We start from the raw sequence: 27084 nt of genomic DNA, 5'->3' as shown, positions 1-27084 counted from the left end.
GGAAAAAAATGAACTTAAATGATTTTAGCACATGGCTGCAAATTAACAAAGAGTAAAAAATTTAAGGGGGTCTGAATACTTTCCGTACCCACTGTAGATGCACTGAGAGTTGAACTGGGATCACTGGATTCAAACTCCAGAGTGTTGACCATTACACCATGGAGCCACAGGAAATGAATGTTTCATGTCACATGACCTCAAAAGGAAAAGGACGGTTCAGGACAAAACAAAGGCCATTAAAACAATAATATTGAAATCAGAATTTATTTCCCCCAACGCACAGACGTCATTTCAGCTGAAGCGAACAACACACACGTGTAAATGCTACAGAACCACAAAGTTAATGCAAAAAGATGCTTTTGTTTACGTTTTGTTTCCTCCTGGTAAAAAACGTGAACCGCAGAACAAATGTTACAATGTTAAGAACTGGCCAGTCACTGCAGACCCACGCCAAAGTAATCAGATTACAGGCTCCCTTGTTTTATTTTGAAGTTTTTTCCCCTGTCGTGTAAGTGAAAGAAGAATTTAAATGTTAAATAGACTGGACAAAACACAGACCGGAGTGTAACTCAGTGCAAAGAAAAGTTCCATTAAATCGTCCCGGACCGTCGCTTTTCAAAACAAGCTGAAGAAGGACATGGGCTCCGCTCCACCCTCCACCTCCACCTCCAGCTTGGCGTCCGCGCAGAAATCCGGAGGGTTGAGCGACTGAGGATCCACCAGTCCAATCACGTTGTTGAAGAAGCTGAGGGTGACACCGTGCAGTTTAATTCAGCGTGAAATTAAACGATTCCAAAGCTCCACGCTTTGAAGAACCAACTTATTCTTACTGGGGTTTTTTTTTTTTAAATGGCTTCCCTGGTGGGAATTTTTAATTTTTTTCAATTTTAAACACTCCAACTCTGGGTACAGAGATGGGAAGATAAAACACAGTGAGTTGACTGTGATTGAATCGTCATGGTCACTCAGGTTTGAAAGCCACATTAACTTCCTGTTAAAAAGACCGACTGTGCTTCTGTCCAATCAGCAACGACCTGCAGAATTTGGTCGCCTTTTCTCTCTTTGCTAGTGTTTTCTGAACTTTGTAGTGTTTTGCACTTCCAGGCCACCGTACCTGGTCACGATCCATCCGGTCCAGTCCGTGTGAAAGAGCGTGGAGACCGGAATGCATCCAAACTGAGTGACGGTGCTCATGTACTTCGCTGTGGAGGGGGAGACAAAAAAAAAAACAACAAACCAGAACAAAACAAACAGCAGAGAGTCAGGAGGGCGCCGCGGCCGGGCCGGCCGGTCGGTTTACATTCTGAGATTGAGAGAAAGTCACGCGCGCCAACAACAGTTACCAACACGCCACTCATTATCTGTACCTGTTCCCTTTTTCAAATGCATCTGGCCTTCCCAGGTGTTGACCAGGACCCCCTGCCCGGGGCCCGAGGAGCCCCCCAGCACCACCTGACCCAGCAGAGAGGCGTTTTTGGGGATGGCCAGCGGGTGGAAGCTGGAGTCCAGGAGCTTCTTGCAGCACGTTCGGTTCCCATAGTTGATCTTATAGGCCAGACCCTGCAGGGGTCAGGACTTGATATTTCAGAGCAGTGGTTTACACCACGTGACAGTCTCTATAAATGTTTACGTCACTGCTGTTGTTTACCTCCCTGTAGAGCAGGAGCATGTTGAAGTGGAAGCTCTTATTGTTGTAGGATCCAACCTCATTGAGGAGGATCCGCTGTCCCAGTGCGTCGTAGCTGTAGGTGGCGAAGGCCGTCAGCTTCTCGCTCTGGGACGACTGGGAACGACAAAACAAATAGCTTGACCCCCAAAAAATACCTTTGCCGAGTTCGTCATGTCGAGAAAATTAAGTAATAACACAGTAACAGAGTGACAAGTACTCACCACAGACATGCTGCCAGTCATCAGAGAGGGCGACGCTGCCAAAGTTAAGTTACATTTTTTAATCGATGGCAATGAAACATGCAGATATGCATGCGGCGATATTGAACGAGTAAGACTTTAATTGTGAAAAACACGTTTCCACAACACGTGACAATAACGAATCGAGGCAGTAAAGTGGAACTCACTGCATCGCTCCGGCGTCTGGGCCAGGCAGCCCCCCAGCAGAACCCCCAGCAGGCAGAGGGACCTCATCGCTGTCTGTCGGACTGACGCCGCTTCACGGAGCTCGCTTCCTTTTCAATGGAGCGCGCGAGGCTCCTGATCCGGATCCACTTCCGGGTTTTCCCTCACAGTTCACACACATGAACAATAGCATACGTGACGCAGAATAATTGAGGGCGTCACGTGAGGCGTGGAGGTAGGAAGCCAACCTGAAAGGGGAGGAGAAAAATATTTGATTTTTAATTATTTATTTTTTTCTCTCACACGCGTGCTTTTATTTTGACGGTGCAAGCACAGCGTCCTGTCACTACTTAAAGCTCCAACAGCTCCGTTGGAGACCGCACCTTCACAGAATGTATCTGTTTTCACTTATCCTCGGGATTGTGCTTCTTCCTGAAGGTAAATTCCTGGTCAGCTATCTGCTTTTTCAAAAAGGAGTTAGAAAAGTTTTACTTGTATTTTTCTTTTTATTCCACTCATCTGCTTCTCATTTACACAATTTGTACAAATGGTTGCTATCCCTCGACATAATTCTCAGAATTACCAATAATGTAGTTCAGGGTTAATATATTGAAATTATATGCCTTTGGTTTTTCTTGTTTCATACAACGACTGTTTGTTGTCTCAGCCTATGCCCTGACCTGCGTCCACTGTGTGGGAACAATGTGCTCGGATGCAAGATGCAGTTCAGCTTCACAGACACGATGTTCTGCTACGGGGGTTGCTGTTTACTCATGTATTATTATAATTTTTTTAATCGAATTATTATTTTTTTCCTGCCCAAAGAAACCCATCTCACAATTTCTGTTTTTTTGGATTTAAGTTAATCTGATAGTCCTAGACACGAGTTCGAGGAGTTGTGCCCGACCTCAAGAGTGTTTTCAGGGGACAATCAACTTTGGAGTTTCCTCAACCGTTAGGACGAGCAAATGCTGCACCACCGACCGCTGCAACAATCAAGACGTTGCCGCTGGTAACCCATCTCATGTCTCTTGATATTTGAACATTTATTGAGTTTTGTTACATGAACGTCTTGAAAACAGTCACACTATAGAACAAAACCAGTCTTTAGTGAGTGAAATGTCATTTGCAATCTCCTCCTGAAACAAAGGTTTGTCTGTTTCACAGCTCCCAGACCCACCAATAAGAATGGTAAAAAATGTTACACTTGTGTTGAAGACGATTGCAGTGGGTCATTGAGCTGCTTGGGGACTGAGGACCGCTGCATTTCAACGACGTATGGTAACAGGATTGTTGTAATAACTGTCTGCCTGTCTGTGCTCCACTTATTTCCTCTGCTCAAAGGAAGTTCACGGTTTTTGTGATCCAAGTTTGAAACTCAGAAGAAATGATTTCCTCTCTTTTATTTTCTTAGTAAACCCAGGAGGGCAGACGATGAACCTGAAGGGCTGTGCCTCCAAGGACATATGTGCAGCCCTCTATAGGCCAGGATTGTCGGATCAAGGTGGGAAGGACTTTCACTGCTGCGAGGGAGACTTGTGCAACAGCGCCAGCAGCACAAGCGCTGGCCTGCTGTTGTTGATGGGACTGTTGATCTCTTTGGTTTTGTTTTCGTAGAAAATGAAAGCAGTTTGGTTCTTTTCGCTTTTGGACATAATCCTTTTAATTTAAAGGTATAGTAGAGGATTTTCTTCTTCTGGGTGGATCATCAAAATAACTGGTCCTCCCAATTGTCAATCATTCTGGTGATGTATGACGTAAGGCCGTCGTACGTGCTCGTCCCTGGGTAGGTGGATCTATTAGTTTTCACTTTCTGCGCATGCGTGCTTTCAGGTGTATATGGTGAGCAACGCCTTCAGCTAGCTCGCAGTTCTCGCCGGGTACTTTGAAAATGGCAGAGGGTCGCAAGAGAAAACGTGTCTTCGAAATGTATGAGAAGAAGAGAAAGGCTTCGGAAGAGACAAACAAGACCAGGGTGTTTTTGGGAGATTGTTTCACACGATGGCGCTGAAAGCCCAGGTTGGGCTTCCCACTGATGCTTCAGTCGCCAAGTTTCTACTCCACAGGTAAAGTTTGGCATTCTATTTGGAGAAATCCATTTCAAATCACTTCCAGTAAAAGTTATCTACGTCTATATTGTAACTTTCCAGGGTTGATTAGTGGAAAAAGTTCAAATCTTCTTGTAAAGTGAGCTTTTAAAAGCGATGCCGACTTGTGACTTGTAAACAGAGCGTGCACGAGGAGAACTGGGCTCGTGCATGTCTCTCGCGCACGTTTTAGTAGGCGGGAGCAGGTAGAGCGTGGCGCATGCGCATTTTATCAAAGGGTGGAGAGGGCGGGTCTTTCCTAAAATTCGGGAAAATCCTCCTGTATACCTTTAATCTCTCAAATGATGCTCAAGCATGTAGAATGTAGCAGGTAGAGGAAGAACCTTATTTTCTGTTTATTGTTTATCATATGATTATTTTGATCAGGATTATTTTTTCTGTTTTTTTGGAGGGGGGGGGGTCTTTTTTTTTACTGCTCAACACATTTCATTTGCAATAACTGCATTGCATGTTTTGTTAGTTTCAGCTGTTTCTGTCTGGGAGTTTAAGCCTGTGTTTTTTTGAGAGTGCAATTTGAACATAGTTCGATATTTGAAACGATTTTTAAGAAATGGATCTTGTGAACTTAATAGAACCTTTGAAAGTTTACTTGTGTTTTCTCATTGTCATTTAAATGTACATGGCTTTCTCACCCATGCAAAGCTTCAACTGTCACACCAAAAACCACACGAGTTTTATTTTTGGCATTATATTATCAATCAATCAATAAATAAAACAAAATAGTGAGTACAGTGAATACACTGAAGTGGAAAGCTTTTAGTTGTTGGAAAAGGATTATTGTCTGAGCTCCCTCAAATGTCTGTGCCACAGTTTACCTCCACATACTGAAACATTAAATGTTTTCAGAGTTGTGTGTGCACATAGATATAGATAGAAGATGGAGATGTTCAGGTGCTGCTTTTTGACTTCGTGGTCATGGCACGGTAACGGCAGTCTCCTGAATTCAAAAATGGCCAGAATAAATACATTTTAATAAGGAAATTAAAATACTCCTGAACTTCTGATTTTGTCTCTATCTATCTATCTATCTATCTATCTATCTATCTATCTATCTATCTATCTATCTATCTATCTATCTATCTACACAGCTGATGTTCATATTGCAGGTGTTTCTCTCCCTCTTGTGTACTCTGTCCAGCACAAACCACACATAATGGTTTTGTGCCACCAGCAGCCAGTGTGTGTAATTGAAGCTGGGCAGAGAACACTCTGTTCATGAGAAAGTTTCTCTCCCTATTGTGTGCATGTAGTGTACCCAGCACAAACCACACACAATGGGCAGTTTATAGTCACCAATACACCAACTGCCATTGTGGGGGGGATAATATCTGGAGAAATCGTGGAGATTCTCCACTCCACCCCATAGTTTAATGACCTCCATGTAGCATCACATCCTTCGACACTGGGGTTCATTGCATCTGGTGGATATATATACTGGATATAAAATAATATATATATAAAAATAAAGATATTTATGTTCAAATGTAACCTCTTGGGGCCATCACATGCTTCTGCTGCATCTTGTGAAACTAAAGCCTTTGAAAGTTTACTTCTGTTTTCTCGTTGTCATTTAAATGTGCACGGCTTTCTCATCCATGCAAAGCTTCAACTGCCACACCCAAAACCTCACTATGATTTTTTTGGGCATTAGATTTCAAACATAATGACTAAAACCAAAAATAGTGAGTAGAATGAATACACTGAAGTGGCAAGCTTTGAACAGTTGTCAGGGCCTTCAAGGCTTCTTTGCAGGCCTAAGAAAAAGAACTGAATCACACACTGATGTTGATTATATTTTGTCCATGAATACTTTTTCAATAATTCCAAATGGTCTGTCCGCTTCTTCTCATCACTTCTCCCCGACTGCGCTGCTTCCAGGCAGACTTCCCTGTTAAAGCTTTTAACCAATCACATTTTAGCTATCATCTGTTGCCTGGCAAACAAAAATGTGCCTGAGGCCTTCAGATTCAATTCTGCAGGCATCTGCATTGTTAAACTAGCGTCGGTCACGTGGCTGCTTCAACCAATCAGATTTTGATATTGAAGAGACTGGGCCTTCTTGAAGGCCTCGTGTTTTCATGCCCTCTGTTTGGCTCGTCAGAGTTCACTCTCCAGCTAGCTGGCTGCATCTGTAGCGAGCTGCACGAACAAAAAATAGAGTTGTTTTTATTTAACAGCGTGTTCGTCAACCTACAATGACTAAAGGAGAAGATAAAGACATTTGATTGCAGATTTATTGTCAAAACAATTTTGAAACCAAAGCAACACTTTATGTGAACTTGTCAGAATTTTGAAATAGATTCTTACAATGGACAAACTGACTGCGAAGCTGCGGAATAGTAAAGTGTTGAGGCAGCACAATGTGTCGGCCTTTTTTGTGACACGTATCTGATAACGCTACACACATATTATATATTAAATGCTTTTACTGTCGCCGGATCTTCCTCCTTCTTGGTGGCAAGAGAACAGAGGAGCAGCGACCACGACCACGGGGGGGGGGGGTTGAAACCCCCCCCCCCCCCCCCCCGCTGCACCATTGAAAGTTTACTTGTTGGCTCTGTGACTGTGTGGTTTGGTAACACCACAGACAAAGAGAGGAGAGCTCTAAACAAGGTGCTCCGCTCTGCAAAGAGGACTGTGGGCTGTGAGCTTCCTGTTCTGGAAGTTCTTTATAAATCCAGACTTTTAAACCGAGCACTTAGAATAATCAATGACTCTTCTGGCCATCCTGGAAAAGCCTTGTTCCAGCTTCTTCCTTCCGGCAGAAGATATCGTTCGCTGAGATGCAGGACATCTCGATATGCGAGCAGCTTCTTTTCACAAGCTGTTATCAGTGCACTTATATCAGTGCATCAAACAGAGCACTTTAATGAATGATCTTGCACTTTTATTGAAACTGTTTCAGTCGATCGATTTCACAGTGTCAATTGTTTACTGTTCTGTTTGTTTTATTTATGTACTTTTATCTTGTTTTATTTATGTACTTTTAATTAATGTTGTTTTATGGCTGTACCTGTCTTGTGCACACTGTGGACTTTTACAAATGTATTCCAATGTGGTTTTACTGCAAATGGCAAATAAAATGAATATGAATATATTGGAACGACCTCCACGTAACATCACATTCTGGGAAGCGTGATTTTTGTCCTGCTTGACTTAAGTTCAGCCACTGGGGACGAGTTCATTATATCATTTATCGTATCTCAAGGCCCTTTGTGGTTCTGCTCTCGTCTGGTCAGATAGAACCATGACCATCACCATTTCTGATTTGGAGACCTCCTCCACTCCCCGCTATATGGCGTTCCATAGGGCTCAATCTTGGGGCCCCTGATTTTCCCTCTTTATTTACTTCCCCTGGACTCTATTTTCAGAAAATATGGCATCTCCTTTCATTGGTATGCTGACAAAAGCTAAATTTATGTACCTCTGAAATGGAAGTATGCTTAACTTAGTGACACCATTATATGTCTAAATGACATCAAATCCTGGATGGCCCTACATTAAAAAAAAATTCAACAGGAAAAAAAATGTAAGTGATGGTGGTTGGTCCCTGTGGTTTCTTTCTTAATTTGTTTTATGTCATAATTTGGTAGGACACCCTGTCTCATGCTGTAAATCACATGCGTCGAACTCCCATCCTCGAGGGAGCCCTGCACGTTTTGCATGTCCCCCTGCTTCAACGCAGCTGATTGCAATGAGCAGCTGCTTATCTGGCTTTGTGTTGAACTTGATGATGAACCACCAGGACATTCAGTGGAGGGAAACGTGGAAAATGTGCAGAACTTCGACCCTCGAGGAATTGAGTTTGACACCCCCACAAGTGGAAAGACTCTGTATTTATTTTCTTTTATTGCACTGTTTATTGCACCTTAGCAAGATATTGTATTCTATTTTGTTGAATAAATTACAAACAAACAAGCACATTTTGAGGAAGGACAAAAAGGCAGCACCACAGCTACTCAAAATGCCAGAACTAAATCTAAGTCTAAAACAATTCTCATTTCATTGTAATTTCCGTAAATTAAGCTTTTATCGTGATGCTTAAACGTAAAGTAGTTATTTTTAGACACTGCCAACAGGAAGGGTTTTACTTTCATGCTTGTGGGATTTTACTTTCTGGCAGATGTTTGTGTGGCTATTGTCACTGCGCCTCGCTCTCTACTTTTGAATGAGCATTTTTGGTCAAACTGACCAATTAGAAGAAAGAATGTGTGTTCAGCTTCCCATCTTTGTGATCGGAAAAACTTCTTTATATCTCAATTTACCACACATTTGATTATAAACTTGTGGGGTATCATTAAAAAAAAAAAAAAAATGAAGGCTAACTTCTGGTCACATTAAATTTAAAAACTGGATGTTTTCATATCAATAGTCAACTTTGATTGTCACAATGATACATCTGCCTGAATTTTTACCTATGAACATGCTTCAATCCATTGTTCAGGGAGAATAAACACACAAAGAAAGCATTTATTTATATTGAATTTTTTTTTTTTAATTGAAAAGAGCAGCATGGGATCATACATTGGTTCACTGTCAGAAAGCAGATGTGTGCAGACAAATACATACAGCTATTAACAAAAGACTAGAACTGTGACATTACATGATTAAAATCAAATGGCTATCATGTGATAAAGACTCAGTCCTTTTAGCGGAACAAACTGAAGAAGTCCACCGGCTCGACTTTGTCCATAACCGCATTTTGGCAGAAGTCCGGTGGGTTGAGTCTACCGGGGTCTTCGATCCCGACGACGTTGTCAAAGAAGCTGGTGGAGGGGAAAGCAGAGAGATGTTGACTTGGAGCGTTGCAGAGTGACAGGTTGTGTTATTTCTTGAGCCTCTGAACGTGTACCCACCTCGTCACTGTCCACCCGTACTCTGGGTTTTGCACCACATTGCTGACGGGAACGCAGCCGAACTCAGTCACGGTCATGATGTACTTCCCTGGAGGGACACAGACGGAGGGAAACGTGTTTTCGGAACGAAAGACGTGGGGGCTGGAGGGACGATTCTAGCAGCGGGACGTTCCCTCACCTCCTTGGCCGGGGACGTCTCCGGCCCAGCTGTTCACCAGGAGTCCTTGTCCGGGTGCAGACGAGCTGCCCAACACAACCTGGCCCAACAGGGTGGCGTCTTTTGGAACCGCCATTGGCTGGAAATCATCCTTCAGAGGCAACTTCTTGCAAGTGCGGTTACGTTCGGATATCTGGTACATGGCACCCTGAGTCGCAGGGTCAATAAGAACAAGGGTTACAAAGCTTTGCAATCTCATTGACAATGCAACGCTTTGAAGTGAAAGCGCAATACTTTTGTTGCATTGTGGGAGTTTGATTACATGACAAACTTTCCAGTGAAGCCAAAAGCTTCTGAACTCCATCACAACAACATACAAAAGCTCTGGTCAGATTCTAGTGATGGGCAAATGAAGCTTCAGTGAAGATTCATGAACCACTTTCTATATTTTCTGACTCCACCAGGTGGCACTCTTGGTTTGAAGATAGAGGCTGAAAGACTGTCAATGAAGTGTATTTTCAAACATTTATTGAACAGACAGTGCCATCTAGTGTCTTCAAAACATATAGAAAGTGGTTCATGAATCTTCATTGAAGCTTCATTTGCCCATCTCTATCAGATTCCACTTCTGCGCTTCATGCTAAGAAAAGTGCCTCATCATAGTTTTCTTTGAGACATGTAGAGCTCGGTTAGTAGAGCGGTTGTCTCCCATTTTTGCTGCGCTAACTCGGCAATAATGCGACCCCCCCCCCCAAAAAAAAATAAAAAATTGCCGTAATTTATCTGTTGGTGTGATCGTGGTCCTTCAACTGGTAGAGAATAAAGACCAGCATGAACCTTGATAACCCAACAAGGAAATTATTGCTGATTCAACTTTTCTTTTGGTCCGGAACAACATTTAAAAAAAAAAAAGATTGTTCAAACAGCTGCAGATCTTTTACTTTTGAACTCTGCTCTCCAGAATGAATGTTTGCGATGTCTTGGCTCGACTCACCTCTCTGTAGAGCAGCAGGACGTCTTCCGTGAAGGACTGATTCTGATATTTCCCCATCTCCCAGATCCGTATCCGCTCTCCCAGTCCGTCGTACATGTATTTGGCGTACATCAACAGCTTTTCGTTCTGCGTGGACTGGAGAGACAAACTGTGTATACTTACATCCTCTTATTTCCCCATGTAAAAAGTTGGACTGGACTCGTAGACTCACCACACTCAATGCTCCGCTCATGAGCGCAGGACTGTCTGTGGAAGGAGGACAGACAGAAGAGCGTCAAGACAAGACAACGACGGATCAAAAAGTCCAAACGAGTCCTTTCTAAATCGCGTTACTTACAGCACGGTCGAGGCCTCTGTGCGATGCAGGCCGCCAGGAAACACGATAACACTACCAAAGCTCTCATGTTTGCAGATTTCACACTCCTGCTCGCAGGCTGTCCCAAACACTGTGGTGCACAAGGTCGCTCTCACTTCCTTTATAAACCCTCACACCACTGTAGTCCTGCCTCCGGGTTTTATTGTCAACCACCCAGCATTGAAGGCCACAGATCTGTTATCGCTTGTCAAAGGTTATAAAACATCACTGGCCTGTTTAATTTTTGTTTTTTTTATCATGCATATAAAAGCATATATTCACCTCTGTGTAAAGAGTTTGCCCCAGATTTGTGTGGAACTCCCCCCCTCACAGTGCAGGACTGTGCCCAGTGTGTCAGGGGTGAGGAATGGAGCTTGTGTTGATTTGAAAAAAGAAAAAAAAAAGGAGGTAGATAAACTATGAAGTGGATTCAGGCAGGAGGAGGACTGGGCCTCTCAGCATTGTGACGCCACTGTCATATGACTGCTGAGGTGAGCGATCAGCTGACTGCCGCACCTGGATCACGGGACTCTCGCTGCTTAGTCACGTAAAGTCTCTGCTGCAGCTCAATAAAAGAGGAAGGTCACACACTAAACGTCAGCCATATCAATTTTTACTGTCCCCATAAAGATGCCTTGAGCTACAGAATCCACAATGACTTCACTGAGATTCAACATGGTAAACTTTCATTGAGAGTTGACGCCCACATTGGTAAACAAACATTTGGTTTAGCGGGTTGCCAGAAGGTAAAGTGAAATTCTTAGCTTATTTTGTGATATTCTCCAAATAAAAATACATTTAAAGGGCATGTTTTCTTCACTTTGGCTCAAATGTGACTGTTCACTGCCCCCCTGCTATCTCTCATATGAACACATGGAATTATGTCGTAAACAAGAAAGTGTAAAGTACAGTTCCTATATTTTAGATTCCTCAAACACCCTTTAACTCCCTGCGTTCTAAAACACCAGTTTCATTGAACAGGTGACAAGTGATTTCCCTTGAAATATTGAGAAGAAACTAATGAATAGACACAGATTGATATAGTTCAAGCATTTTTTCTTTATTATTTTATGATTGTGTTAATTGGAGCCCATAATCTAGTCCATCAGAAAATATAAATATTGTGTGAAAGGTTCAAGTGTCAAACAAATTGTGTCAGTCTGGTTTGGAAAATGATGAAATGATTGTATCCCTTATGTGTTTCATTGCATCATTGTTACAGTAAAATATTTGCAATGAAAAGCATCTAATTCACAGATATGTTTTCATTATCTCCAATGGATTATTACGGCACAATTACATTTTATAATATAATAAACATCAGGAGGTCTGGATTTTGACAAAAAACAACAGTATTTTTTTTTGCACGATACAAAACTATTAAAACTATTAAAATAAGGCAATCCAGTTCGAAAGCATGCTTTTTAAAGAATTGCTGTGGTTTTGCTCAGTCGCTGAAATCATACATAGACCATATGAAAATCCCTCCTGAAGGCTAATGGGTGGAACAGGTTTAAAATAATCATTTTAATTCAGATGCAAAAGCATAATAACCTCTCAAGATCGAAACAATGCAACAATGAATCAGTAGTTTTACACAAAATACAATCAAATGCAAAACAAATCTGCTAATCCAGTATTCATCTTTTAGATTGCTGCATCCAAAAATTCACTAAAAGACCTGAAATCATATTTGCTGCACACCTTTTCACGGTGTACGAATCCTGCAGCCGTTAACACCTTTTTCAAATCTCACATTATTGCTTTAGCAAACTTTAAATGCTAAATTCCTCGAGTTCTCAGTCACACTCTCAGTCTTAGTGGTGTATCTGCTTTTCTACCAAAGGCATTGTGATTCTGAGTTGATCGCTTAGAATTTGAAGAGACATTCATTGCGGACTTTCAGAGTAAAGCGTTGGCATTCATTCACAACAGCGCCTTGATTTCCCAGTGCAGGCTCTGGCGGGAACTTTGTAAATGTTCAGTGTGGGTATGAACACTTCTCGTCGGCAACACTTCAAGATTTCCGTGGAAAAGCGTTTGGCCATGTGCCCATTGGGGGCAGCTCCAGCAGCTGACAGATCCTGTTGCATTGTGGTCCATGTTGCTCTTCCACAAATAACCGGATCCCTCTTTCAGCCATGTTAACGGCGCGACTTCTGGGGAACTTGGTGGAGTGAATCTGAGGATCGGTGAGGTAGGTCAGTCCTTTGCCGTTGGCCGACACCCACCCTGTGAAAAAAAACAAAAAAACAAAACACCAAACAAACCCAGTGATTGACATGTGCAGTATGAAAAAAAGTCCCCGGTGGTTCACGTCAACATACCCTGCAGGTCTACGACGACTTCCTGTCCCTGAGAAAACAGGTAGGTGAAGTGGCCAAAGGCGAGGCCGTACTCGGTCGCCTCCAGGCTCAGGTTGGTTTTCCCGGTGTTGTTGGTCAGTTTGACAAAGTCGCCGAGCATGTAGGGCTCCACCGTGACGCAGCCAGCAATCTCATCCCCGTCCAGAATCTAGACCAACACACAGGAGCATTTGACGCCTCTTTGGTTTTGTCAACACATTCAGAAAAGTTTCATTGTCACTATAAAGGGAGCATTTGCTGCACAAACTGATGGACAGAGGGACTTCGACTTTGTCCAGGAATTAACTTCTGATTTAAAAAGTTAAGGGGAAAATCATGGAGCAACTGTTTTTCCTATTGATTATCCGTTTTCTGTACCATACCTACAATCCTCAAATCTGCACTTGATATCCCCTACAGAGGCTAAACATTCAGTTCAATAGTTTCAGATTTGTGAAAACTTCATTATATTTATAAAAATTAAAAAAGGGTACACTACACTGGAACGCATCAAAAGGACTTTCTTCGCTCGAAGGGTTATACTTGTAGTAACCCTCTTCAAGCCTTATGCTCTTGAAGTGGATACATCTGCCCCGTCCCACACATAAAGTACATGAAATCTTAAGTCGTAACAAGTTTGAGAGGATTAGATTCCCCCGTTGGGGTTCCTTGAAAACTTTTTACAAAGTATCACCATTAGTGTAGAATCTGACAATTGACTGAGCATACAATGATTACTGCAGTATCTCACAGAAGTGAGGACTACTACAAAAATCTGGAATTCCCAAACACTTGGTTCCAAAGGTTGTTCAAATATTTGTAAATTTAAAAATAAATTCCTCTTGCAGAAAACTTTGTTATGCACACAAAAAATGATTTCCCAGCACTGCCTTCACCCTCCAGCTCCCGCTGGTTCCCACTGGAACGTCTGGCATCAATATGTGGTACAGAAAACCGATAATCAACGCACAAAGTCAGTCCGTGTGTGTGTTCCCCTCAACTTCCCCCTTAAATGCAGAATCAGAAGCTTCCAATGGAACTAGGGGAAGTTAGCTTTGCCATCATTTATACCTGAACAAAGTCAATGACGTGTCCTAAATCTGCGTAGTTGAATATGAAACTCACCTTAACATCATGGGTGATTTACTACATCTGCTCACACTTTCACTCCCTGACCAGCAAACTGTTCTTTTCTACCTTAAGCATGCGAGGTTTTTCAGTGCCTCACCAATAGCGCCTCCGATGGAATGAAGAAGATCTGCGCCATGACCTCCTTTTCGTAGAGACTCTTGTTGAATTCCGTCACGTAGTACTGGGACGTCATCTGTCTCTCCACGTCTTTCAGATGAAACTGGATTCCCTTTGGCTCCAAGTAATCTTTCCCCACATAGCTACGAGCGTCGTGCCACACGTGAAAGTTAGACTTTAAGACACATTCTAAGAGACGCCAAATGCGTTTGGTTTCATACCTGCTCAGCCTCTCCTCCTGGTGTAGAAACTGTACCCACACGGCTCTTCTCTGCTTGCCGCGCTTCTCCATGTCCTCTCCGATGTAAAGACAGGTTTCCCTGGCTGTCCACAGTCCGGTGGTCTTAGAGAACTTCAAATGAAGAGCGTCTAGTTGGGCAAAAGAATGGAGGAAGGCCAGAGTTCGAATTACGGGGACGCTAAGGGGAGCTGGGCTCCCCTGAAAGGGACCTGAGCTCCCCTGAAAGCCTAATTTGAAAAATTTAGGCGGAGCTCTAAAAACACTGGCAATTTTCGCATATATATTTATATTTTCTATGGGTTAAGCTTCATCAGGTTCCTGAAATAAATAATAGTAATAAAATTATGTCAATGTTGTGAGTTTATTCGCTCATCAGGCCTACAGTAGGCTAGGCCTACTATTTCCGAAAATCTCTTCTATGCAACCGCTGCGTCTCCCGTCGTGACCATCCATGCGTGGCGGCGCTGCATTAGTCTACGTCACCACCACCACTTGAACTTCTCGCTGAGTTGGTTTGGTGATGACATTAACGTCCTTGGACAGGGCTGTTTGCGGCAAACAGCCCTGTCCAAGGTACTGAATCAACTGCGTGGCAAACAGTTTGCCCAAGGGTGGATGTCCACCGCAGAAGATAGGTCTATCTGAGACGATTTTCTGTTCTATTTGGCAGCTTTGATCCGTCTACCGGGTGCTGAAGCGCCGTGGCTTGCCAAGCACATTTTTTTACATGTGTGCGCACGCAAAAAAAAAATCTACAATCTACTATTCTACAAACTTGAGAGGTCTGATCGGAAAATAGGGCTCCCCCGAAAGCCACGTTGTAATTCGAACCCCGAGGAAGGCAAAAACATGACCGTCAACAAATACAACAGCATCCACCCATCCACAGAGAATCTGAATTTCATGAAGAGCCATTCAATAGCCAAGGGACTTCAGTAAAAGTCACCAATTTGAAGGTTTTAAGGTAAAAAAAAAAAAAAAAAAGACATCAAGGAGATTTTTTTGAAGACTTGAAGAGTTTTGGGAAAGTTTACTTTGACACATTTGAATGTTTTTGAACGAACTGCTGCTGAGTCATTTCCCTCAAAATAACAAATATGGACCTTTAGGCTTTCACTTTGTAAGTAAATTCATCCAGTGGCGATAATGTAGTCAGAGGTTGTCGAAAACACTTAAAGCAAAACCACAACTATGAATTTGACATAAAAAGTCCTGAAAGAACCAAAAGCAGAAGGATCCACCCTCTGAGGATCATGATTCTTGAAAAAAATATTGTGGGAAACTTCGATAAAAGCCACAGTTTTGAGGAATTGAAGAGAAAGAGGAAGATGACTGTTCAGCATTTCAAAATATTCCATTCGAATGTGATTTTCCCCACAACCACAAATGAAACTGAAGATATCACTTCACAAAATGCATGCGACGACTACTGTTACACTGCATGTGGGCCATCTTTCAGGGTTTTATAGTGGTAATCCAGATCACTAAAGACTGTCCCCTTAAAACAGGAATGTTCAAAATGCCACAGGCTCATATGCAGATTGATTGAAGTCTTGAACCACAAAGTGACGGTGACACTAATGTGAACTCACTTTTGGCGGTCATGTGCGTCTGGAGTTTGAAATGCGTTTTATCACTGTGGAGCCTCTTTAGCAGGCAATCGTGACAAACTCCAGCCAGCAGTGCTTGGTAGTCCTGCCGAGACAACACGAACTGTCTCACCAGGCCGGCGGCAGTCAAGGTGCTTTGGTTCAGGCAGCTGAAGCAAAGTGGGTTCTTCTTGTGAGGCAGGTTCGCCTTTTCCGTCCCGTCATGGTGATTTTGTCCACTATGACTCTCCTCCATCATCTCAAATGAGCTCTCTGTGGATGTTTCTGTCACAGCTTGTTGTTCTGAAACAGGGTGTATTAAAGGTACTGAGTCAAATTCAGTCTCCATATTGGGATCAACGTTAAACCGCTTCCCTGCTTGTGCTTTGGACGAGGCATTCTGTTCAGACGTCTGGTCCTTGTCCATGTGATGAAGAGCTGAATTGCTGTTTTCCGAGTCAGTGGTGTCCAGGAGGGAGAAGCTCCCGTCGGAATCCTGTGACTTGCCTCTTTGGCTGGCTCTCGCTTTTGATGGGCTCATTGGCTGACGGTTCTCATGTGGCGAGACGTTGACGTCCAATGAGATTTTCTCCCATGATGACTGGGAACCAAAACTGTCACCGAGGGAACTGGAGGACGTTCCAAGAGTTAGCTGGGATAAGGACGGCACTGGTTGTTTCTGGGCTACACCACCCATCCAGTCCTCTTCAGTGTCCTGTGTCTCTATCTCAGCTTCCATCACTTCAAAACTTCCAGAATTGTTGCTGGCGTTGGACGAGGAAGTGGTAGGTTTTGAAGAGTTGGTCACGGCTGGTGCACTGACCCCAGAGACACGGCCACGGGGGGTTTGCATCCGGTCTTTATCAGCAGGTTGCGGCATGCCGTCTGATTCGCAGTCGTCACTCTCGGTGGTCGGGTAGCTCTGACTGCAGACGTTCACTCCTCGACTCGCGCCACTGCTGTGGGGTCGAGGAGAGCCCGAACTGCTCAGGGAGAGCTTCTGCCACGATGAGCTGAGGTCGTCTGAGCTTTCAAGAGTTGGACACTGGTCCTGAGGGGAGGGTCCGCTGGGTGAACCGCTCTCTGGGATCTTTTCTGCTTCTGATCTTTTGACGTCGCGAGCCTCTGCGCTACATTCCGTCTTGAGAGGATCGTTGGCCGTCCACAGTGCCGTCATGCACAGCTTTGACCCATCGGCCTCATCCGCAGCCCCCCGGCAGCGTGCTCTGCTGGTCTCGCTCAACGACTCATGATACTTCTGAAATCTACGCATCATTTGGGAGAAACCTTCCAGGGTGAATTCTACAGAGACGTCTTCAATGTTTTTGTAGTCGTCGGGGATGAACGACCCCTTGTCCGAATTCTCAAAAGGCTCCACCTGCAGCAGAAGTTTGACTTGGGCCACCAGGTGCATGACCTCGGTGGAAAGGCGGGTCTTCTCTTGGGTGGTGTCGCTGCAGTAAGTGTAGAATTTTGCTATTGCTTCCTGGCAGGCTTGTGATGCCTTATCCACAATGTCCAGTGGAGCACCGAGCCATTTGCGAGTCACGGTGAGGGAATACGCGGCCTTGAGGAAGGTGTGAAGCTCCTGCTTGCTGGTGACCACTTCACGCTCTGATTTGGTGAGCAGCCCGATCGCAAACGCTTCTTGAGCCTGCAGGAGGAACGACTGCTTTCGAGAGGCCGGACACTCTACAGAGAAACTGTAGGACAGCAGGCAGGTCCCCTGAGTCACCTGCAGAAAAAGCGGAAGGACAAGAAAGGACCGCATCAGCAATGTCGTTTACAATGTCTCCAAACTTTGTTTATAGTTGTGTCTATTAGAAAAGTGCAGGTGCCTCCCCTTGTTGAGCCTGGTGTCAAATTACAAACAGTTTAGGACCGACAGTTTAAACTACAGTTCTGGACAGAAGGTACACTTAGAATTTAGTTTCTAAAATTGCACATCAGTTTCTCTTCACATTTATATGAAATTCCACAACAGAAAAATACTGTAGGACTGAGGGAGGCGCCGATACCAATACACCAGTATCGGCAAGTCGATAAGAGCAAGTACTCATACTTTTCATTTAAAACTGTGGCATCGGTGCATCCCACCAGTGGAAACCTAAATTCTATTTCCTTGTTAGATTCGGTGACAGGAATGAATTACGTCCCTCCTACAAGAAGTCTGAGGAGACTTTGCTCAGTAGGCGGGATGAATAAGTTCATCAGCAAAGACCTTCGGTTGTTGAGGACTGGTGGTTCTGGTTGATACACTGACGCAGCAGCTGTGACCCCACATTTGGTACTTTCTTCTAAGCAGGGTCTGTCATCGTTTCCTCATAAGTTTATTCAGATGTACAGCAGTGGCTCTGCAGATTAAGTATTTTGTCTGAATTTCTGCCTGATGGAATTTTAAAAGCATCACGAGTTTGCGACATCAGTATACATGAATATATATTCCACTCAGCTACGAGCATCCAAATAGATCATCACGTTCAGTCACATTTATTGACAGAGCTAATTTCCATAAAGGACAAGTGAATATGATTCTTTTTTCAGGAATAAAGCTTAAAAAAAAAATCTTGAACCAGAACACATAATCTGTATTATTTTAAATTCACGTGCATGTTTTAATCCTAAATATCTTATAAACCTTTTCAATAATTTTTCCTATTGTATTCTTAAATATTTTAAACTTTTTATGCATTTAAAATCTTCAAACTGAATAATACTGTATAAAAATAAAAAAATACACTTTGTATTATTCTTAATTCTTAAAAATATGTTTACGGTCTATTCTTGTTTAAAAATGGTCTGTATTTCTTTCTCTTCATGGGGCATCTTTATAACCCATAGGCAAGGGGAAATGGAAATCAGGTTCCCATTTTCCATAATAACAGTCGCGCCACATTTCATTATGTAATAATGCTGCATTTTGTAAAAACTTGTTACATATTGCAACAGTTATTACTAAATGTGGTTGTTCCACTTTAATAATTTGGTGCATTATGTAACAAAGTTGGCCATTTATCCATATATGTGGTTCTATGTTTAATAATGAAAAAAAAAAAATCAAGATTCAGTTTACTAAAATTATATGTTACTCTTTTATGTTGCTCATGATCTGCCAACACAGTAATGGTTGAACGCAGGGCTCTGAATCAGGTTTACCTTTTCAGATTACCTGCCATTGTGGCTGGTAGATCTTTAAAGTTACAAGCCAATCAGTACTTCCACCAACCATTTCTATTTTCTTGAAGAAATTAAACCAGACTGTAAGTGCCAATGAGTACATTTGATCATTTTAACCCCACATTTCACAACAACTGTTGCAAAACAACTGTTGCAAAATGTCACAAGTTATTCCAAAATGCAGCAGATTACGACAAAATGTGGTGTTATTACATAATGAGTTGAAAATGTATTTACAGTTTTACACATGCACACCCGAATACATTATATCGGGGGTGTCAGGCTATTTTAAGTTCAGGGACCACAAACAGTTTCATCATGAGTGGGCGGGACTAGTAAAATAGTGCTTCAATAGAGTTTTTAATTGAGTTTTTCTTTGCAATACGTGATGAAAATGTTTGTATTTTGACTGTCACGACACAAAATGACTACAATCTGAACGTAAAGCCAACTTAAAGACAATTTCTGTATTGCGGCACTGTCAGTTGTCGGTTTCCCACAAGACTTACCACGTTGGTCAACACGTACAGTGACGTGTACTGACTGTACACCACGGCCATCTTCGCTGCCTGGGCGGCTGAGAGGAGGCGGTGGCTCCCATCCCCGAGTAAAGACTGTGCAAATGCAAAAAAAACCCAACTATAATTCAGAGTATAAAGAATAAAAAAAAAACCACAATTTCACTCAGACTTACAAAATCAATATTGGGATTGGTGCTGAAAGCACGGAAGTCCTCATCACTCATAGACACCAGGATGTTGGCCAGAATCCCCAGCGAGGTCCCGATGCCCTTTGAAGTCAACAGCAATGCAAAAACAAAGGTTTATAACCGTGTTAGCAAAGTTTACAGCCTCGCGGTATTAAAAAAACAAAATAAAAAGCCAACCCTCAGTGACCTTTTTATCAGGTTGAGGAAGTGAGTAGTAGCCAACTAGAGACGCCCAGATTAGGTCTGCTGCTTCTCGCCACAGGCCTGGAGAGAAGAAAAAAAAAAAGAAAGATCAGAAAGAAGCATAAAACAGAACCGACTCGATTGTAAAGATGCAGTAAAAAAAAATTAAAAATGATCTCACCCAGCTTTTGAAGAGTCATTCCTCGCACTTGCACGCTGACGGCCTGCACCAGCGCCTGCTCGCTTTCCGACTGGTACGCCCAGCAACCTGCAGCAGTGGGGCGCTCGTTCAGCTCGCAGTTCGCCGCCAGACGCCGTTAAGCGTGAGGGTAAGAGGGGATTTTTACCTGTCGTCCCGCGGTTATTGATCAAGCTGCTCAGGATGTACTCGGCCTTCTGCAGCTTGCCTGAAGGACCACGATGAGACGAGAGGACATGAATACATAACAAACCAATCAATCAATAAAAAAAAAAAAAAAAAATACATAAAGTGTCGCCGTACCGGAGTTGAGGTAGACCCTGGCCTGCCTGATGACCAGCTGCGGGGCGATCGGGGCGTCCCGGTGGCGCTCGTGCAGCAGCTTGGCGATCTTCAGCAACCTGCTGGATTCGTCGATCCAGTAGAGGAAGCGGTCCACGAGGAAGACCACCGCCAGCGCCGTGCGCGCCTCCTGGGCCAGGATGGAGGATTTCAGGACGGCCTGGCGGCAACAGGAAACACACACACACACACACACACACCGGTCCCAATGTGCTTTTCCTTTATAACATGACGTTCGGAGCAGGATGGGTTTTGGTACCAGGAGCTGGGGCAGGTGCTCGGCGATGAGATCGCTGAGGTTGGTCTTGTCAGCGGCGCTGACCGAGTGCTTGTACTGCCACTTCTCCGGCACAAAGGGCCACTTCATGTCCTCGGCCTCCTGCAGCAGAGAGGCCAGCTCTGCACACAGGGAGTCTGCAGGCCGAGGAAGAGGAGTGCTTTTAATCAAGAGTAATCACTTAATCAGTTAAAAACTGGAACTTCATATATAGAGGATTTTTTTTTTGGTCAAATACCATTTTTTTAATACACCATATATATTAGGATGAATGCTAAATGCTTATTTTAAGGTTCTACCGTCAATCATTCAATCAGTTAAATTTTTAAAAAATATTTTAAAATGGCTTAGATTTAAATAACAGGGTATTATATACAGAAACACACAGACAGGTGTAGAAAATACTTGAAGAAAACTCTTAAATCAAAAGTGTTGGAAAAACTACATATAATAACTATCTAAATTATTTAAATCAATCCTCAAATATGTATTATAGATTGAATCAAACACATACAATAAATAAAATGATAGCAACCGAAGAGTCAGAATGGTAAATAATAATGTTTTTTTTCTACTTTATTTCCATTTCATGTTTTTCAGTTGAATAAACAATACAAAAATCATGTCTTCTCCTTATACTACATTTCAATGGGAGAAGGTGTGTTGAAATGAGGGCACATAGAAAGAAAAAAGAATAAAATAAAACCCTCTCTGCTTCAGGTCCCGGGTTTAAACTGTGGCCGCACAGCACCACCTGGTGTCTGACCTTTGCAACTGCAGTGTTGGAGCCTGTGAGCCTCTGACAGCTGGTGGTCGTCCTGAAGTGTCCCTGCGGCCGTGAGGCACTCCTCCAGCAGAACCCCCACCTCCTCACTGTCCATTCCAGTCAACACGTGCGCTGCTTCTTGCCAGTACTGGGGGGGGGGGGGGGGGGGGGGGGGTTTCCGACTCTTATGCTGCTCTGCCCACTTCCTGTGTAATTAGAGGATTTCAAGGAGGGCGATTAGTCAGCAGGGATTTCACAATCTGGTCTGTTTTGCACATTTCAACATGCAAGAATATATCATCAGTTAACAAATTCCATTTAAAATAGCCTTAAAAGCACGACATCGTCTATATTATAGCTAAATGTACATTTCAAATAGATTAATATGCTTTATGCTTGAAATTATACAAATACAACTAAATTGGATTATTTTCCAGAGTGAAATTGAATTACACATTATTTGTATGTGAAGCAAGAATAATGACAACGTATTTAATAACTGGAGAAAAAAAACCACACCTGAAAGCTGAAACTGGGAACCTCCCATTGTGAAACTGGGAAGTGTCTTACAGTTCTCAGAAGTGAGTATGACGTCACTCATTATAATGCTAATGCAAATAAAAATGAACTCAAAACATGATAAATATAATTTGAAAAAGACAGACTAAGATAAACACCAGTATGTTTACAGGTGAGCAACTTCTGTAGATAATGTTGACTTCACAAGCATAATTTAGTTCATGTGTTAGATTAAAGGTGTGATTACAGTGTTATCTGACATTTTATCTACCTGTTTTGTTATTGTTATAGAAACACTCCAAACTAGGGAATTTGTACTTCATCAACTGGGAATGTTATGAGTTGCTGCACCATAAAACAGCATAATGTACAGGAGGAAGGTTTTAATTCATTTATAACAATTGCGAACTGAAAAAGACATATATTACGTCTACATCCATCTAGTATTTTATAGTATTCCATTTGACCTGTTCTAACGTTTTAAAAGAAATACTTTTTGCCGAAAAGAGTAATCAACCAGTGTGAAACAAACTTACTGTCAGGTGAGCCAACACGACTATAGTTATAGTCAAATAGGTGTTTATGATCGGTCGTCGCAGGAAATAACTATTAAAAACAAACAAACACGGACGCGTGTATCCCCTAAATGAATAATTAGTAGAGTAAAACGAAAGAGTGGAGGATTTAAAGTGTGTTTCTTCCTGAAGGGGCTGGATCACATCGTGCCGCGTTCATGGACCGTCGGAAATATCTCAATTCGACATGGGCTGCGTTTAAAGGCGAAGAAAGGTTAAACATACAACTACAAAAAAATTTAATTTATCCCACAAATATGAAGCAAAGCTCTGAACTTTGACTTGTTTTGGTGAATTCTTTCTTCATTCACTCTTTAGTCTTTGTCATTTGAGGAAGAGGTCATAAACAAGAATCTGTTTTACAATGCCTCCATAAAAATGACAAACTAAACAGATTGTTCAAGTATAACACACACACGCCAAAAGAAATACGTTGCATTTTTTCAAATGGGTGTTTCACATAACTATTAATTAAAATATTCCATACAATGATATATTTGTGTTTTTCTTTAATTATTAATATCTTTAATCTTTTTTATTATAGCTTATTTGCCTTAATGGTATTAGATTGTGATCTATCTATCTATCTATCTATCTATCTATCTATCTATCTATCTATCTATCATGATGATTCGGTTCATTATGGCTTTGAACGTATTTTCCTGTGGGGCTGAACGCAACATGTGACGATGCCTGCAGCAACAGGTAGCTGGACTCTCTGTGTGTGTGTGTGTGTGTGTGTGTGTGTGTGTGTGTGTGTGTGTGTGTGTGTGTGTGTGTGTGTGTGTGTGTGTGTGTGTGTGTGTGTGTGTGTGTGGGTGTGTTGAGAAATGAAATCCAATATGACAACCTGAAGAAAAATGCTGCACATTTTCCCTCTTTGCGCAATGTAACCTGTAACCTGGTGCATCACGTCCCTGGAAACAAACGCACACACCTGTGCAGTGTCACACACACAGTCCCCGGGCTCCGCATGGCTGGAGGTTGTGATGGCACCATTAATACTGAACATGCAGATGCAGCACTAATGAGGCATCATGTGTCTGATGGCGCAGAGCTCATTGTGATGGTGCGCAACGGCGCGCGTCTCCCTTCTCCCCCGCGCTGCACCACGAGCGCGCGCGCGCGCGTGTGTGTGTGTGTGTGTGTGTGAGTCCGGGGCTGTGGTGTTGCTGTGATACTACCAATAGGCGGGACTGTGGCTCTGCAGTGTGATGGTGTGTGCGCCGCACAGCTGGATCGCGCGCAGTAGAAGGTCTGGCACGCGGCTGTCCGCTCCAGCTGCGGACACAACGATCCGCTGTTTTGTTGTTGTTGTTGTTGCTTTTTCTTCTTCTGCCGCAACTTGCGCGCCTGGATGCGACTTTTGCGAAGACGTTGACGGCATCACCAGTTTCCAGATCGTCTACAAGACGGATCGTGTCGCGACGTCTTCTCTCACGACTTCTGGAGCACTTGAGATACTTGCTGATGTGAGGTCCCCCCCCCCACCAACCCCCCACCCCCCCTTCCCACCCCGCCACCCGGGTAACGCGCACCACCGCAGCCTCCCCCTGTCAGAGCATGGGACCCTCGGAACTCTCTAAAGGTAAGAGGAATGTGCGCGCGGGCGCGGCTCATTTTTGGACATTTTTACGCACGGCAGTTGGCCGCCGCGGTGAGACGCCGCGTCGGAGCTCTGTTGTTCGTCGTCCTCGCGATCGACTCGCGCGCGTCGGTATTTGTTGCAACAAAAGACCCATCGTGGTCCTGAGCGGACTTGTCGGATTGCGACAGGCAGCCCGTGGCCTCGCGCTCCTCGCCTCGACTCAGTGCGGAGTTATGAGAAAGTCGTTCCAGCTGTTTGTGTGCAGACGCGCAGCTGTGTGAGACGTTCGACTTGTTGAGTGGAGTCGGTGGTGATGAAGCTCGGGATGGATTGGGAGAATCGGTGCTCTTTTGCGGCTTAAAAGTTGCTTCAGCCACGGGCGACACGTTAAAAAGCTGCGTTGTACTGATGTGCAGACACGCACACACACGCGCGCACACACACACACACAGAAAGGAGGAGCATCGCCCGCTGTGCAGAGGAGGATGGAGGAATGTTCCTCCTGTTCCTAAATTTAGCCCGAGGGAGTGGCAGGCTCTTCATCCTGGTTCGGCTTGATGGTTCACGAAAGTCTGATGGTGACGTCACAATGTCAGGCCGATTAAGATTCAATAGGTCAGAGGTCACCATTACCTGGTCCCTAATGAGAGCTGCAGCAGCATCAGGGGTTTAGAACGTCTCCCGGTGCAGCGCTGCTGATTGCTGCCTCCTGTTTTAGTGTCACAGCAGCAGTATTTGACCAGTAAGCCGGCGCTGGCGGCCCGGGCTGGACATTTTGTGAGCTCTCGCAGCTCAGGTTTTGACGATTTCCTTCACCAGTGAGGGATTATTGGATTTGACACTGTGTAATGGAGTTTTAGTTGAACTGTCCTGCCACATCACATGATCACAGCGCACAATGTTTATTTTCCTCGTAAACTTTGAATGAATTGCTCTCACATTTTGGGCTATTTTCCCCCTCTTTCATTTATGTTTTCTTCATTTTTAACTCGGGCATCTTTTTTTTTGCATTTTCGGACACCCAGATACCCAAAACGGTTTGAAAGTTTTTCACTTCCACTTGAGTCGTGTGAACTGGGCCTCAGACAACTTCAAAACATATCGCACAGCATGAAGGTGTATTAAGCATTGAAATGTACAATAGAAGGCTTTTAATTTGGAATATGGGCTTATACTCTGGAAAAACCAAACGACTTTTGCTTGAAATATAGACTTTTCTCTCTTCTGAAACACTTTTAATTGTATCCGTTGACTTTTATAACTGAAATGAAGAGTGTGTTTGGTTTCAGCTGAATAAATAAGAACATTTAAAATCTCTGCATCTGGTGGAAGGGGGGGGCTTTTGTTTTTGAAATTCAATTTCAAACGCATTCCTTCTTGCATGAAACCATTGGAGGCTTTTGATGTGAAAGTTGGAGTTTTATTCCTCAATCTGAGACTGTGTGCAATTCGAACTTTGGCCACAGGATGCATTTTTTTGTTTCTTTTACTTTTTTTCAGTTCTGCGGACCAACTTCAACCCATTATTCTCACTCTTACTACAATCAGATGTGATTTTAAATGTCAATGAATTTGGCCCCGTTCCTGACGTCTTACACAGAGGAGGCAAAATGCTCACGAGTGATCGCGTCAATATTTGCCATGAGGTCAAATCGTGAAAACGGCGTTTTGCAGGAGCCACCTTATTGTTCTCAGTTTGGCCGATTTGAATATTGCACAGTGCTTCTTTTGTGCACTTGCCTCCAGCAGAGCAGATCCTGATCCCGGTGAGCGTCAGGCCTGTCAGCGCGCCACACGATCAATAACTCAAATAAGCCCAAAGTTCATTTTATCGCACGCCGTCTCATTTGACGGTCCGTCTCTTCAAAGTCACCCCCCCCCCCCCCGTGGCCTCTGTGATCTCACGCAGCCGACGACTGAAGTGGCGCTTTAAAACGGAGAGATGTTAGGGCTTTGAAAGAGACGGGATTTCAAGGATTAGAGCGGCCGTAGAATGGTGGAAAATTCAAGTAGCGGAGATTAGAAAAGAAAAGAAAAAAAGAAAAAAGAAAACCTCTGCATTGTCTGCTCTGCCTTGCTCTCTCTCTCTCTCTCTCTCTCTCTCTCTCCCTCTCCCCCCTGCTGCCGCAGTGCAATTACTCCTGGCCTCCTGAGCGGCCGCTCTTGATGTTTAGCATCACTTCCAGTCGCCTCCTGCACCTCGACCTGCAGCACTGTTGCACTTATCAGAGGAGCGAGCTGTAATTGCGAGAGCAACCAAGGCAAAAAACAAACAAAAAAAAAAAAAACTAACACAGGGACAGAGCGAGGAAGAGGATAACAACTCCACCAAAAAAAAAAGAAAAAAAAAAAGTCAAGCAGAGAGGAGAATAATTACAGGGAGCAGACAAAGACATGTGTGCTGGATAGTGGCCATGACGGGGGGCGAACGGTCCACTGCACCTTCTGCCTTTTCAGAAGCTCGTCTATTCATTTGGCGGTCCCGTGTCCTGCACTTTATATTATCGACACCGAGGCTGCCTGTTATTCATCTGTTTAGAGGAACTTTTAACGGCCCCCGTTGTGCAACATCAATGTTTACACTTGGGTGGTGGAGGCTGTGGAGGAGAAGCAGGTCATGTTGCATCCCAGTTGAAATCGCATAGCGATTGGCTGACATCAAACTCAAAGATGTGCAATGAAGGCCTCCTGGACAATTCACCGCAATATATTAGCGACTTCACTTCCACAGCATCTGAAGCAGGCGGCTTTGTTCCAACTGGCTGACGAGCCCACGCCGTTGA

At 43.6% G+C, this 27084-nt stretch overlaps 2 protein-coding genes and 1 long non-coding RNA gene across 3 annotated transcripts; 1 reads left to right on the top strand and 2 right to left on the bottom strand.

The window, feature by feature from the left end:
- Positions 1–256: 256 nt before the first annotated feature.
- On the bottom strand, positions 257–10701 carry epdl1 (ependymin-like 1). The gene is made up of 12 exons (XM_080519359.1): positions 10526–10701; positions 10400–10434; positions 10189–10323; positions 9216–9402; positions 9038–9125; positions 8844–8947; positions 2076–2183; positions 1891–1925; positions 1649–1783; positions 1368–1560; positions 1115–1202; positions 257–745 (listed from the first exon to the last, which is right to left on the bottom strand). Exons 1-12 carry the CDS (start codon positions 10590–10592, stop codon positions 616–618), a joined length of 1305 nt encoding a protein of 434 aa, XP_080375485.1. The 5' UTR covers positions 10593–10701; the 3' UTR covers positions 257–615.
- LOC308147171 lies at positions 2950–3577 on the top strand. Its single transcript, XR_013937142.1, has 3 exons — positions 2950–3085; positions 3241–3354; positions 3488–3577. It is a non-coding gene; the product is annotated as an uncharacterized lncRNA (long non-coding RNA).
- A 929-nt stretch (positions 10702–11630) lies between the features above and the next one.
- Positions 11631–22759, bottom strand: alpk1 (alpha-kinase 1). The gene is made up of 14 exons (XM_080518730.1): positions 22675–22759; positions 21620–21825; positions 20836–20990; positions 20538–20736; positions 20383–20442; positions 20217–20303; positions 20040–20116; positions 19838–19933; positions 19653–19757; positions 15970–17701; positions 14358–14505; positions 14117–14279; positions 12871–13057; positions 11631–12775 (listed from the first exon to the last, which is right to left on the bottom strand). Exons 2-14 carry the CDS (start codon positions 21732–21734, stop codon positions 12561–12563), a joined length of 3339 nt encoding a protein of 1112 aa, XP_080374856.1. The 5' UTR covers positions 21735–21825; positions 22675–22759; the 3' UTR covers positions 11631–12560.
- Positions 22760–27084: the final 4325 nt, after the last annotated feature.

This window comes from Blennius ocellaris (assembly GCF_963422515.1).
Source record: "Blennius ocellaris genome assembly, chromosome: 23".
Taxonomy (NCBI): Eukaryota; Metazoa; Chordata; class Actinopteri; order Blenniiformes; family Blenniidae; genus Blennius; species Blennius ocellaris.
The sequence above is the reverse complement of the archived record's forward strand: the minus strand, read 5'-3'. Positions and strand labels throughout refer to the sequence as shown.

Excerpts from the sequence above, each read along its gene's own strand:
- alpk1 (XM_080518730.1), bottom strand. The coding sequence starts at position 21,734 with ATGGACAGTGAGGAGGTGGGGGTTCTGCTGGAGGAGTGCCTCACGGCC. Across the intron at positions 20,443-20,537 it reads CAGGGTCTACCTCAACTCCG|GCAAGCTGCAGAAGGCCGAG; the intron begins GTACGGCGACAC and ends GTGGTCCTTCAG. Across the intron at positions 13,058-14,116 it reads TTCCATCGGAGGCGCTATTG|ATTCTGGACGGGGATGAGAT; the intron begins GTGAGGCACTGA and ends GTGTTGGTCTAG.
- epdl1 (XM_080519359.1), bottom strand. The coding sequence starts at position 10,592 with ATGAGAGCTTTGGTAGTGTTATCGTGTTTCCTGGCGGCCTGCATCGCA. Across the intron at positions 8,948-9,037 it reads TACGGGTGGACAGTGACGAG|CTTCTTTGACAACGTCGTCG; the intron begins GTGGGTACACGT and ends CCCCTCCACCAG. Across the intron at positions 1,926-2,075 it reads CCAGACGCCGGAGCGATGCA|CGTCGCCCTCTCTGATGACT; the intron begins GTGAGTTCCACT and ends TAACTTTGGCAG.